Source organism: Clavelina lepadiformis, chromosome 3 (assembly GCF_947623445.1).
Source record: "Clavelina lepadiformis chromosome 3, kaClaLepa1.1, whole genome shotgun sequence".
Classification (NCBI taxonomy): Eukaryota; Metazoa; Chordata; class Ascidiacea; order Aplousobranchia; family Clavelinidae; genus Clavelina; species Clavelina lepadiformis.
Genome location: NC_135242.1, coordinates 17,013,205 through 17,028,295, shown reverse-complemented (window position 1 = coordinate 17,028,295; position 15,091 = coordinate 17,013,205). Strand labels below are relative to the sequence as shown.

The following is a 15,091-nucleotide window of genomic DNA, read 5'->3' as shown; positions in this document are numbered from 1 at the left end:
ATATGCAGTAAGTTGGTGACAAGGTTATGAAAACACTTTTTTGCAATATAACGTTATAATGCATTATTCCAAAGGTCAAATGTGGTAAAAGTCTTTCATATAGTGACCAGTTATGTTAGTATAGGCTACTGAGTGTATATGTAGGATTGTTTGAGGGTCAAGCATATTTAAAATTCAGACCTTGTGTTTTTGAAAAGATATAATCCGGGATAATTAAAAACACCCAAAATGTTAGGACAAGAAATTTTTATACTTTTCAGTGTTTTGCAAGATGTAATTTAAAACTCTTAACTTATAGTTTTTACCAGTGTTTTGCTATTGACAATTAAAGACCTGATTTGACAATAGACGTCAATTTTTATTAGATAGTACTATTTATACAGTGAAGTATTCACCTTGCCATTTTCCAATGATTTGCAGCTAACACAAATATTAATAATACGCGAGACATGATTTAAATGATACTAGTACCGTCTCGAAATATAAGTCGTTGACAGCAACCTATCGAGTATTTTATCTGGAAGTTTACACACGTTTACACAAACACTGAATCTATACTTCAACAGGGACCGGTAAGGAACAAATGACCACTGAGTCAGCAACCCATGCAGCTTTTTAAATCAACTTATGTAGAGAAACATTTAATCATCACTAAGAAACTGACCAAAATCGATCATATTGATGCAAATATGGAAGACAGCACAGGCTAAATTTTGGAATTGAGTCGTATTCTTGATGTCTCGATCTCTACACGGAGTTTAATCATAAATTTTATTTTCCGTTTCTGCATACACTGCGTTTTTGAACTACAGTAATCTTTGGAATACATGAAGGTCATAACATATCTTTATACAGCATAAAGTAACTCATTTATTATCACATGCATTTATGAAACAAAATTGTTTGTTCACCTGTTTTACAAACATAACTAAGAAAATGATACCCTATAATGCAGTAATATATCTCAAGACATTAAATACTTTGATGGATTTTGGCAGCCATATAACTCAACTGAGCAGAAAACTCTAAATTGTAAAAATTCAAACTTGTGTACGCGCGAATAATAGACTTGACATAGGCCTATAAAAAGCATAAAACAATATCTTGACTATGTTAAGGAACACATGCATTCTAAGATTCGGGGTTATGCGCGATTTATTTAGTCGCAACCTTGGACCAACTCATTTCGAAGTTTGTCAAAGCTGTCGCAAGCATTCTTGTACTTTCGAGCTTTGACACATCTGCTTTCCTGAGTACCAGAGCGAGGATAGTCAGGATCGCCACAACGGAGTCTGTCATATCTCTTCTTCGAAGTTGTGCATCTATTGTCAGTGATATATCTCTCCAAAGTCGAAGTATGATCGAGACGATATCGGTGCCTAAAAATTTTATGAAAGAAATTTAAATACTGACCAACTACCATAGCAAAATAAAAGATTTATGGCGCCTCCTTTAATCTAAGATTGTTTTCAAAAACCGCATCAGGCACTAATTTACATTAAAATCGGTTTAGTATAGACTAGAGTAACTCACATGTTCTTGTTATTTCTGTCCTTTGATATATCGATTGTTTTTCCTGAAATAACAATCTCCGTTCCAGGTTCCATGTATTGAAATTCCTGGAACAAAGAAATATGACTATGTATAAGCCATTCAGATTTCCATATAGCCTAATGCTAATATGAAGAAAAATTCCCAAAAATACAGCAAATAACAACATCATTCTGTTTGCATAAATCAAAAGTACTGCTACCATAGAAAACGGATTAATTAACTTTTACATCCTCTGCTGCTTTCTATAGATTTTTTCTAGATATTGTAAACATTACAAAGTTATTGCCATTCATTCACCCTTCGATCCCTCACGGAGTTTATAAATTAATAATCGTTTTGCAGAATACTGTATAACATTTAAAAATATTTGGTACTTACGCAAATATACAAGCCTATATACATATTTGGATAGTACTGCGGTTCTATAGCATATTCTAGGCCTATTGCACTTAGTTTCTGTAACAAATTACTTTCTTCAAGAAATTTTAGTCGGTCCCGGTACTCGGTACTTTTAAAGCGAGTTTAGCGTTCGCTGTCCCTTTCTAATCTACAAATGTGTAGTAAAGTCGCAAGGAGTGAGGTCACTCATGTTTTGACCTAAAGTTACCTGCAACTGGACCGTATAAAAAGGCAAAAATGAACTTGCAGTAGGATCCTTTCTATATAAAATATACCGATATCGAGTACGCCTATACCGACAAAGGAAGGAACCTGACTACTGTTTCAAAACAGTCCGCCGAATACCGGGATCATTCGGTACAGTTTTTGGCCAAGTACCGGTACCGCTATTGACGTCACTTTGAAATTATCAACCTCTGGGTCTATATATAAGTTTTCCTACGACAGTGGTACCTTTCCATTACTTTTAGCAGTATCTTCAAGTGATTGATCCTTGCAACTTCTGTAACAATCCTTTCTCGCCATGAGAGTGATGTTGGAGCTTCGCCCCACTTCGGGGTCATCGCCTGAAGGCAAAAATGTATTTTTATTTCACATATTTTTATTACAGAGTTCAGCTATTTATCGAAACATTAGTGCGGTTTAAACTGAAGTTCGATAAAAAAAATGTCTGAACTGACCGTTTTGAATTACTAATTGAGTCTATCTTAAATTACTTCAACCGCGCTTAACTAGAGAAATAAAGGTACAGACGAACTGAGTACACAAGTTATACTTGATGCACGATGTATTTATGTGCACGACACGCATAGGAGATATGCTAAAACACATACCGCCTATATTCTACCAAAACTATACAGCCTGTACACTGTAAAACAAGTTTAGTTTTCATTGCAAAAGGCATTAAAAATAGTAGTCACGTATTACAGTTTTTTATTGCACATACCAATTTTTAGAATTTCTTTGATGGAAACAACAACTTTTACAAATACACCATCAACATCTTGTGGTCCTTCTAACACTACAACAACGTATAAATAATTGCTGCAAAAGAGAAAAGACTGAAGTTAATCGGATAATAGCAACAATTACCACAACGCTGTAAGTCTCTTTACCTTCTACAAGCTACTTCAAACATGTTTTTGCAATCATCACCACTGCAAGTGTGACAATTTCCTTCTTCCCCAAGACACACTGTGTTGTCAAGCTGATCGTCGCGTGATCTATTTTGAAAAAAATTTATAAATACAATTTCTCATCATGCAAACTTTTTCAAGTCATATTGATCTGACGAATGTAAAAATTTAAGTATGTTTAGGAAAATAATATCGATGCTATATATTAAGTGTATTTATCATTCTCACCGACATGTTTGGCAACCACCTTCCGCACAGCTGCATATTGCGTCGTTTGAACCGTCGCAGTTTACAGTTCTAATGTTGGGGATACTTCCAGGCAGGTTGTAGAATTGACCGCAGAAAACCTAAACGTTCAAAAACTTTTAAGCCAATTGATAAAATGTTGGACTGGCGTTCAAACTGAAGAACGAAGGCAATTACAACAAGTAGACGCATAAAATAGACACCAGCATGCGTTAATTAGAAAATCAAGAACTGTGATGTATTAATATTGTCTTACCGAAGGTTCGTAATAATCATACACTTTAATCTCCACAGATTGCGGGTTGTCTACTGGAATACTCTGCGTTAGATGGAATGTCATAGTGATTTCCTCCTCGTCAATACGTCGTAGATACAAGACAACGTTTTGGTTGGTGATTTCGTAACGATCAACTGCAAATACACTTCGGTTGTAATTTCTTTGCAACCATTAACACCTTGACCTAACAGCGTGTAAATTTAATAACGCACACTCGTATACAAGCGCAATTGTCTACTCGATAAGTTACCGTAGCCATCAGAGAATTCTGGAATCGCCAGTCTGGCAACAGAAGGCTCCACGGGATCAAAACCGGTCAACAAACCAATATCGACAATTGACATTTCTGCAAGACTTCCGACGGGCTTTGATATTGTAATCTACAGAAAGAATCCGGTTATTATTCTGTTTGCGTTTTTCCACTAACGTCCATCCAAAGTACTGAAGTATGAGAGTAATTTTGCACAATACTTACGGTTAATTTTATTTTCATTGGAGCTTCGCCATCCTCGTACTCGCGCTGGTTCGTTATTGTTATGTCGGGAACAATTGTAAAATGGCAACTTTCTTCCTCTACGAGAGTTCTATATATGCACCGGTAGGACAAGACCCCATCGCCAGATCCTGCAAAATAAAGCATTAACTCATTCCATGCTTATTAGGACGAACAAAAGTAAATGTTAACATGCCATGCTTGACAAAACGCAAGTTCATGAAGGATGGCAAACTATACCTGATGCCCGAACGTTAACAACCCCATTATTCTTAACGTCGTCAGGTACGTCGAGTTGCTCCTTCAGGCCAAAGTGGTTTTCATCGAGAAAAAAGTTGGGGTGATTTTCTGGATTTCCCCAAGATGTTGTATCCCCACTACTGAATACGACTGTAATGTCTGTCGGGTGGTCCATCGGTTGCTGCGGCATAATGAAGAAGTTTTAGGCATCTCTCCTGGCCTTTGGATGTAGCCAGCATTATGTTCATTAACAACCATATAGACTTACTACTGTTGCAATCCAAGTCTGGTAAGCTGTCAACGCTTGCAAACCAATAACGGTGTCTTGGGTGGAGACAAATGCACCTGCTTCATTTCGTTGGCTTATCAGCCACAGTGTTACCTTTCGGGTTAGATCTAGTACATCCTGTGTTACTGTAACACAAAAAAGCACGACTGTCTGACAAATCTCTGCATGAGTTTAACATTTTGAAATTGATTTACATTAAACGAAGACTTAGAGTTTTAAAACAAAATAAGCTACTTGCCATTAAACCTGTTACCAAACTGTCTCCATTTTTTGAAATTAAAATACAGTACCACTACTTTCTTTTCTAAATATAACCATACCTGGAGAGTTTGCTTTAGCATATTCGATTTGAGCAAGTAAGGCATAGGCTGTTGCCTCGACGTCCACAGCCTGAGGTTTTTTGCGGTACCAGTATGCGTGTATACCTGTACCCTCTATTTCACCAACTGGTCGCGCTTTCCAATAGACAAATCTTCCATCTTCAGAGGTTTGCCGCAGAGCGAGTAATCTAAGCACAAATCACAGACTTGAACCCTACACTTACAGTACAGAGACCTTCATGACCTGTTAATCCGTATCGTATCGAATACCTGTCGTTTACATCGTAGCTGCCAAATTCTGTTGGTTTATGAAGAGCGATAGCGTAAGAAAGCAAAGCCAAGCCGTATGGTCGACCTTGGAAAACAGCATTATTTTGGCTTTGCAATAAAAAGTCTACTGCTTTGTTTCTGGCTTGAAGTATTCTGGCGTCAAGCTCGGGACAAATCCCTTCGGTTTCAACAAGGGAAATGAGAACATAAGCGGTGAGTGTGTATCTTCCACCAACTGCTCCCTGATATTGTTAGGTATTCACGTTACTATTTATTGAAATATCTATATTTATTGGTTTGGTGATAACCACATTATCTTACATGCATTTCTCTGTGGTATGGTGTTCTCAGCTCTCTAAATTCGCCGGTCGGAAGTTGTTCGCCAAGCAGCCAGTTCAAGGAACTACAAATTGGTTCAATGTCCAAGTCTACATTCAGTCGTATTGCCTGAGCGAAAACTTTGTCGACAAAAGCGTTGAGCCTGCGGTGTACACGGCAGTGTGACAGATTGGTTTAGATCGGAACAAAAACATCGGGTTCAACTACGTAATCCCACCAAAATACATTCTTTTTTACTAACCACGTGCTTGGTTTTTCATGGCTCCAAACTGCAAACGCAGCTTTTTGGACGCTGTCCGAACGGTATCGCAGCTCTCTAGCGTAACCTATTTGCATAAAAACATGTCGTTACATGTCTTTATAGTGCTCAGTTGCTCAGTGCTCGAACATTATTGAAGCTCTTCATACTTTTTCAGTTCCCACATACCTGCTTCAATTTTTGCGATGGATTTGTTGTACTGTTCTGTGCCTGGTGAAAGTTTGCCGGCGCTTTCTAGATAAGCATGGGCGTACACATTTGGGCCAGACACTAGCATGTTCTGCTCACCGCAGCCATAAGGTTTTCTGCGATAAACATTTGTACAGAGTGATTTTTACCGTAAGTAGATTATACAGCCCAAAGTTAAATTTAGGCGGCGAGTTTACGAGAACGGACATGCAAAAGTCGATTTAGGCTATTTCGGATTTAATTGAAGGTCAATTTAGATTAGAAGAAAGATTTAGGTTAGGTTTAAGTTACTATGTTATAACATTTCAGTTTGGATAACAACAAACCTTAAAAAATAGCTTTGGACGTACGGATTTTTAAAATAGTGGCAATCTTAATTGAATTGTTTCCAAAATAGCCAAATTTCGAATATGGTTGTGGTTGTCTATTCGATTTGTTTTTGTTGTAGCAACATAATTATTTTTTGTTCTATTTTAAATTAAACTTAACTTAATTTAACTTAAGCATTTGCGTTATACCGGCCATTACCTGAATAGAGAAGCTATATTTGCAGGTTCTTTGGTGATTGGGTCCACTTCAATGCTCGGACCAAGGAAATTTGCTGGAAATTAAAATTGCAGTGTAGATTATTTTGAGTTGGAAAGACTGTGACAAAATATGTGTTTTGTTATGATGTACAAACATATGGGGAAAAACTTGACCTAAAGTATTTTTTAGAAACGGGCAGTGTAATATCTCATTCAAAACATTCACATATCAGGCCTGATTCTGACTTCTAGACTTTACCTGATCTTGACTTATGGGAAGAAGACATAACTGAAAACAAAATTACAGCCAGAAAGGAAAAAGCAGGTGTACTTACTGTAACCAAAGAGCCAACACTTGCGTGATCCAGGAACATATTGCTCTGGAAAGAAAAATTCTATGTCAAAGTTATCTTCCATGTCGGATCCACGTCCAAGGTCAAGTGGATAGGTTTGAAAAATGTCTTTAATTTCTCCAAGTTCCTATTGCAAAAAAAAGTTAATGCTTTCAAACAAAAAGTCTCAGTATAACCTGCCGGTAAGCATAGTATATCTGACTTGTCTCAATTCGGGTATTACTGTTTGTATTTTACTAATCACTATTTTGTCAACATCCGAAATACGTAAAGTATCACGCAAAGTAATAAAACACAAACCTCGATCAAAATATCTTTTCTGATGCTGTCCACAGTTACAATACCTCCTGCTCGGCCCAAATCAACTGAAACACGGATTTCAATGCTGGCATAATCACCATCGGGAATCCAAAGCGGAATAGCATTGAAACTATGTGATGCAGCGCTATTTTTCTTCACTGGAAGTTCAGCGATTTTTATCCAATTTTCTGTAACAAGGGAGATAGATAAAAGTGAAACAAAGTGAACATTTCAGGCTTCTTGTCTAGGTAATAATAGGATGACTGATCAATTACTTGGAGTCAGATATTACAATTAAGTATCAAACTATTCAATAACCTCACCAAAAATTCACAGAAAAAAAGTTACAGTAAACGTTACGATTTTTGCCTGGAAAAGTCACATGTGAAACACTGTACAATTAACGAGCAAAATATGCTGAATTTGAAAACAATTGCTGTTGTTTTATGCTTATGAGACAGTGTCATACAAATTTCTTCGGTGAGTGCAAACATTTAGGTGAAATACTGCGCATTTCACAAGTATATTGCATCATTATCCTAATTAGCATTAATTTGTATCACCTGTAGCAGCAAAACTTGTGCAGAAAACCTCCTGGTGTCTTATTTCTATTGTTACCTAATTAAGATAATAAAACTTAAGTAAGGAACAGTCAAACATCAGACTCTCATACTGTTATGCTCATATAGCAGCAGACTTTTACGATTAATAAGAAAATTGACTTACCGTGTAGTCGGCATGAGTGTCGTAATTGAACACGGCTAACCGCAGGTTTGCCTGTTGCTTCACCTTCAGTGCGTATGGTACGTAAAACTGTACAAACATTTTTTGAAACACTCGAAGTTCTGTCGGTGGGGCAATGCAGAAACCGTCTGTTTATTAACAATAAACGTGATTGCTTAATGAAATATGGTAAAGCGTAGGAATGCAAAATAACACAATTTTACAAAAATTGCTATTATAGTTACAATTTAAATAGTTGAACTATTTATACCTTCAGCATCTTGCATACTAACAGCGTCAATGTCAAATGTGGTGATACTGTCCCTTGCTTGTCTCGAAATTGTTTTACGGCCGTTTCCATCTCTAAAATAACAAAATCATTGGAACGCGTTGCATAAAAACCTCGACACACCAAGAAAGATTTTTGACATCTTACAATCGAACTGTTGTAAAAATTAAGCTCTCATCAAAATCAGATCTTTGCCGAGCAACGCTCACATCAGCTTCGGCTCGGTCTCCTGAACTTCTTCCTAAATTTCCACGTATAGTTGATATAAACCTGTAAGAGATCAGGTATAAGTTCGTTACTTATTGGTAGACTTTGAGTAGTTAAAATTGTCTTATTAAGCCATAGTTAGTTGTTTTCAATGCGTTATGTAACGTAGTTAGCAGCAAAATAACCTTTCACGCTCAGCTTTCAGACAAGCATCAAGAAAAATACTCCAGCAACCAGGGTAGGTATCATCCAAGTTTACTCGAACTCTTTTGGATCTGTGTCTACATGTCTCGAGATCGACTGTAGTCTTCAGTCGACCATCACGGTCACATTTTATTTGGGCAAACACTGTTAAATCGCGTAAAGCAAAAAATTATTTCATATTCCATCACTTACTAAAGTGAACACCGTTTGTCTTTGCTTACGTTGTTGCTGCTTTTCTAGTTCATCTGCATCGACTTGTCGTTTTCGACGTTTAGCGCCAATTTGTTCACACTCGAGTGAGTTAACTTCTGTTGGCAATATGGTAGACGACGACAATGACAAACCGGCAGACTGCAATGATGTTGCAAAAAACTTAGCTGTACTTTGGAACAAACAGATAAAAAGGATTTCATGTGCTCAAACTATACCAGAAAGACGCCTTTGTTATTTTCCCCTCCGTTTCTAATACATCCTTGATCGTACGAATCCATTCGTTGAAACATCGAATCCCTTGTTAACCGGCTTTCATTAAAAAGAAAATATGCAGCTCTATCCACACCAGTAAGTCCGACCAAGGCGTTTGGTGAGCCTAAAAAAGTAATGTTGAAAAACGGTTTTGCAGCTTTGTGCTGAAGTACTTTTGTTACACTCATTAACTATTTACCTGTGATGTCTATTTGAACAGTTTGTCCGGGTTTTACTTCGCTTTCTTGAAGTTGTAAAACAAGTTCCTGAACAACAATGGATATCTTAACTGTCATAACATGTTGCGAACAAGCAGACCACTAAACCGAAACCAACTTAATTTACAATTCCACTTTGTTAATTCAGAAAAAATCTTACCTCTTTGCATCTATCTACAACATCAATCCAAAGTGAGTTTGAAACAATCTCGGTTCCTACCAAATAGTAAGCCACTATTCTTACTGCAGGAACCATATTTTGCGTAATTTCGATTTTTTGCGTGCTTTCAAAGCTGTTTTCAACAGGTTTGTTCACTCCAGCATGAACAATCGAACCTCGCGCAATAACCTGTTGCATGAAAAACACAATCCATTAAAAAAATATATGATAAATGCGATAGTGGGTTATTTGAAACTGGAAATTTCCAGCCATAACCCGACCGCCATGAGCGCACACTTAAAAAAAACTTTAAGTAGAAAACAAAAACGTGTATCCATCAGAACCTTCACAAAGACAAGCTCGGTAATTGGGGATCGAGCGGATTCTTCGTGAAGTGTTATGCAAAGACTTTCCTCCGTCCGAGGATAAAGATTGTGATACCATACCATATCCATAAAGCTTTAAGCTTAAACAATAGAGCGAGCAAGCTTTATATTAACCTATAAGTAAAATAAATCGGCCCCCGTTTATGTAAAAAATAGCCTATAATCGTGATGCGATCACCGGTACGCGTAAAATCAAATGTTGTCGCAAGCCTTTTTATACAATATATTATTTTTCAATTTGTTGATCGCTGTTAATCATGACCAACGCTGCAGCATGGTCCTTATAGTAAAGTGTATAGTTTTTTGAGTTTGTAAATAGCAACTATTTAACAACACTAAGTCCGGAACCTGTCCTACAATACAAACAGATTCTTTGTTATTGTTGCAGTGCAGCGAGAATAGTCGTGTTATTAGATAACTGGGTTTGCCAGCCTTTGCCCGAAGTGAAACGAGTGAAGTAAACTTTGGTATCACGAATGAAAAGACATGTACCACTGATACTTCATAATTGTGCGCCTCACGGTATCAAAAAGCGGTATAGCCTAATCGGTATAATTTGTTGTCCGCGAATTTTATTTACATGAATTTTCGAAAACCGTACACGAGCGAGACATTATCATCACATAAGTGTAGGCAAAATCATCACTCAACAACAACCAACCAAGTAGTTTCCAGACCCTACAAAGCACTCGCTCGCAGCTAGTAATAAATGGGAGATCAAACTTACGTAGTATCGAAGTTCGCCGACCGTTGCTTGGTTATGACTGAAGGTAACAAAAAAGTCTCCTTGCCCAACGGTTGCACGAGGATCTTCGGTGGAAACCTATAACATTAGGTAAACGCTGATCAAATATAAGCAAATATAGCATCCCATTAAATTATGTGACGTTATAAGCATAAAGCGGTAGATTATACCTGTAAGTAGCTTTGACTTGGTGAAGTATATGGAAGAGCAATGTAAACGACGCTGGCCTGATCTACGGCGCCAATATCCGGGTCATTAGTAGCGATAGTAACAATCTGGAATGTCGCACCATACATCAGTTTACTATTACGTCCAAGTTTGGAAAATATGGATTTATTGATATTTCTTTACGAGAAAAGAAACTGGAAATTCTTCGTGTAAGTAACAATACGTACTTGAGCACCGCTACCCGTAAAGTCGAGTTGGTATTTTATTCGACCGTAGTCGTCAGTGTGAGTGGATTTTGGTTGTTGCGCGTTTACTACAACATAGAAATATATAAACGTTGTGAGTGACCTATTAGAAACGATACCGCTACCAGTGAGTCGTTGTACTTTCGCGTCAATGCTGTCTTTTATTAGTACTTCAAAGTGTTATCTTTAATTGCTTATATACAAATTACTATTATGACGCATCTTATCAACATTACTTTACTGTACCCGTTATTGTTACAGCGACGGCGGATTCCCTTTTCTGTTTCAAAGCGTCGAAAAGGTCAGCCTATGATACAAAACGTTACTTTATAGATTTTTACAACAGAACATATAAATACCAGCAGCGCATGTAACATTAGTTGTTTGTAAATTAATAGGTATAGCACTGAACACGACATGCTTCGTTTCATCCATAGCTGCACACTGACGAGTTTTACCTGAACTATGTAAGAAAGACCTGGTGTATAATAATTAGAAACACGAGAAGTATCAATGTGGTATCTTGATACTAGAAATGGTAAATCAGGTGTAATAGCTGATTCAAGAATCGCCTCGGCTTGACCTGAAATCGTATAATACTTGATTTATTATTAAACATTCACTGTTGTCATATACCAACAAAAATGGCACTTGATAAGTTACAATGTAAAACTACAGAATTTATGAAAACATAACGAGTAAGTCCATAAATACCATTAACAGTCGCTTCTATATAAATGGAGCCACCATCCTGCACTAACGTTTCCAGTGTCTCTCCTTCTTCAAATGTTTGTACAATTTTGTCCATAGGAATGCTAAATTCTTCCTCACCGTTGGAAAATGAAGCCTAACCAATGGGGTAAATGTGTTTATGAAAAAGTGCTTCCAAGGTTAAAATAAATATACGGAACATGTAATAAAAATAGTTAGCCGGTAATAAATTATAACAAAAAGGATATTCGTATATGTTTATAACAAAGCAGGTTATGGTTTCACTTACCGTAAACTCGTAGCTGACTGGGACTGTGTAAACCTCTTCTGGAAAGCTGCTTGGAGTTTTCTTCAACTTCACTGAGAGAAAATAGCTTCCATCAACAGGCTCACCATAACTGGAATATAAGAAAGTTGGTTATGGATCTTATAGTAAAGTATTGCGTAAATTATGAAGTATGAAAGAATAAGTACAACCTGTAGTGAGCCTTTATGACACCATCGATCGCAGTTTCTGAAACTATTACAAAATTGTGCTCCATTTCGACAACTACTTGAAAGGTCGGTAAAACTGAAAAGGAACAAACACCATGTGAATGTAATTGCTTAAATATTAACCAGCAAGACACATTTTGCTGGCGAATTTGCAAAAAGCAAAGTATTAGTAACGCCCTTTTGGGGCATAAAGGTCACTACAAAACTTAATCGCTGCTGTCTCAAAATTGCGCAATTACTAATTAAATCAAATACAGTGTTTCTGCGTCAAATAAATCAATTCATAAAATATTTAAAAAGTACTGAGCTTACGTGTGTTCATTAGCATACTTACCGTATCGCTGAATGACGAACTCTGCTATGGATGAATGGGTAAGACCCTGAAAAATCGTATTTACGTTATTTAAACGTATTTTTTCCCATTAAGTTTTCACACCTAATCGTATACACTATACAGTATACGTATTCTATTAGCGTGACAGTTTAATCTTCAAAGTAAATATAGTTTTAAAGTTTTCCAGTTTGACAAAAACTTTAACGTTACCACGGCTACATTTTAACCTGGTTAATTAAAATTTCAAAGCCTATAAACAAGAACAATATACTATGCAACATATTCTGCAATTGTCCAGTCTCTGAAATTTAGAATTGCTCCTACCTGAGCGGCGTATTTTGCTTCGATATACCAGTGTCCGAATTCTGGATTTTCTGGTATGTCAAACAAATCTTCGATTGCATTGTCCAATGGAAGTCGAAGATTTCTTCTTCGTACGCCAATACCATCAGGGGTCTAAAATCCATACAGATTGGTTAGCAATTAATAGTAGATACGTAATCTTTCATTAGTGCTGTTTTTATACAACTTACTTTCACTGTAACCGCAACAATGTCATCATCCGGTCTCATGGACTGGTCCAAAGGGAATACTTGGATCTCTACCGTTTCACCTGGCCTATAAATATTCAAGTTGAGACAATTTATTTGCCGATTGACTAACTAAGGCGAGTAGCAACGTAAACAGTCTACCGTGGACTTAACTCCTCAATAAATTTCTATTTACCGGTAAGTAGGACGATTAGTCTGAACGAAGATATAACCACTCTCTTGACTGATAAGCATCAGAATTTCTCTTTCAAAATTCTTCACGCTGTTGGAGACTTCCAAGGTCATAACGACTCTTTGTCGAAGACGGAAATCCAATATGTCTGAGGGGTTGACCTTAAACAAATGTTTTCATTGAGTAAATATTTCTTCCCACCTACTTACCGCAGTACTGGCTTTACAAAGATTAACACACGTACAGCATTTCCTCTTAAACATATTTATTGACTTACATCAACTTGCAGTTCTATAGGCTTTTTAGTACTCTCGGCATCATAATGTATTGTTCCTAAATCACTGAACAAATTCTGGCGGTTGGGATAGTCCTAAATAATAGCAAACAGGTAATAAGACTTAAAGAACGATGCTTTGTTGTTATATTCATGAAGAGTTCTAAGATTCTTGCTTTTACCTGAAGAAACACAGTCACGTCAACCGGTCCATATTCATGAAAATTCAAAACAATAGTTTCGGTCGCTCCCAGACGGAAAGCCTTTGGTGTTACTATAGTAAAATCTGGAGCGCTGCATAAAAATTGCAATTTGGACGTTTAAAAATTGAAACACATGATCTTAGTTTCCCCTCGGAAAATACACATAACTCTTTATAGCATCATAAAGGCTAATAAAACTAGCAAGCAACCGGTTTTCTGATCACAAATGTTTTACTGCACTTACCTGGTTGCAAAAGGAAAAATCAGGCAGAGAGACAAAACAATAAGCTCTTTTATCTTCATGTTAACTTCAGGTTTGCATGAGACTGCTTAGCCAGAGAGCAGCCCTATATAAACCTCCGTCGCTGACAAACACTTCAGGGAAACTTTTTTTGGTCTTCGTTTTTGCCTAAAGCGGTATAAGCAAAAATTTTCCCAGCGGCTTTAAATAACCTACCTGATTATTTTTATAAGTACACTAGAAAAAATAAAACGCTTATGATAATGCATTTTTACAAATGAGACAAAAAATTCATTTTGTATTCACAAACATTGCAAAGAAAATCATAACTTTATAGCATATGAACCCCGTGAGAATGCAAGGACAACACACTATATGTAATAAAATAACAATGATAAAATACTAATGCAAAAAAATGTTTTTACCCAATTGCAAAAACAATTTTAAAGACCAAGTAATTGGACAGAAATTACTGGTTTGTGCATCGCTTCGCGTTGGACCGCGCTTGGGCGTATATAACATGTACTAAGCCATTTCTTGAGCAAATGTTTTTGACAACAATTCTTTTAAGAGTGTTAAAATAAAAACAATGGTGTGAATAAACTAAATTAGCTAAAAAAGTATTACTCAAGTAAATGTTTTAACACATAAGGTTTATTTCAATTTTTAAAACACTCTTGACAGATTGCCTCCTTTTCCACTTATCGAGTTTCGCGCAACGAGGTTGTTAGTTAAGACATTGACGCGCTCACCTTTTCCAGGCCAGTAGTTTCCTACAGTTTAGTTTGACTTCTCTTTCATTTTATGCAAATCTCTTCACAATATTTTCTCAAGTTTAAAACAACACCTTGCAATTTCACTGTTTGTCTTTTTGTTTTATTTTTCGTCGTGCTCAGATCGAACGATGCGGAAATTTGAAGCACTTTTCATGATTGAAAATGAAAAAAATTAAAACAACACTTTCAAAATTTTAAGGTCACGCGCGCACAAACCGAGTGCAAGAAATTAAAGCTCAAATATCTTATGTCGGCATATCTGTATGATAAAGATTTTCGTGCGTCAATCAGAATCAGTGATGGAAATTCTCAAACGTATTACATAAGGCAAAT

The 15,091-nt window shown here is 36.7% G+C and overlaps 1 protein-coding gene across 1 annotated transcript; it reads right to left on the bottom strand.

Annotated features, from left to right (window-relative positions):
- Window positions 1-757: 757 nt before the first annotated feature.
- LOC143448738 (A.superbus venom factor 1-like) lies at window positions 758-14,220 on the bottom strand. Its single transcript, XM_076948591.1, has 43 exons — window positions 13,986-14,220; window positions 13,721-13,832; window positions 13,542-13,634; window positions 13,268-13,425; window positions 13,075-13,159; window positions 12,866-12,997; window positions 12,542-12,587; window positions 12,190-12,283; window positions 12,002-12,110; window positions 11,716-11,848; window positions 11,460-11,584; window positions 11,248-11,308; window positions 10,984-11,069; window positions 10,759-10,863; window positions 10,571-10,666; window positions 9,458-9,646; window positions 9,279-9,345; window positions 9,043-9,203; window positions 8,836-8,965; window positions 8,596-8,758; window positions 8,351-8,473; window positions 8,186-8,277; window positions 7,918-8,063; window positions 7,755-7,809; window positions 7,192-7,379; window positions 6,874-7,018; window positions 6,540-6,612; window positions 5,991-6,127; window positions 5,805-5,889; window positions 5,546-5,705; window positions 5,225-5,466; window positions 4,955-5,142; window positions 4,614-4,759; window positions 4,346-4,526; window positions 4,088-4,236; window positions 3,863-3,992; window positions 3,592-3,746; window positions 3,318-3,436; window positions 3,069-3,176; window positions 2,900-2,997; window positions 2,407-2,519; window positions 1,534-1,619; window positions 758-1,379 (listed from the first exon to the last, which is right to left on the bottom strand). Exons 1-43 carry the CDS (start codon window positions 14,042-14,044, stop codon window positions 1,160-1,162), a joined length of 5,343 nt encoding a protein of 1,780 aa, XP_076804706.1. The 5' UTR covers window positions 14,045-14,220; the 3' UTR covers window positions 758-1,159.
- Between the last annotated feature and the right edge of the window lie 871 nt (window positions 14,221-15,091).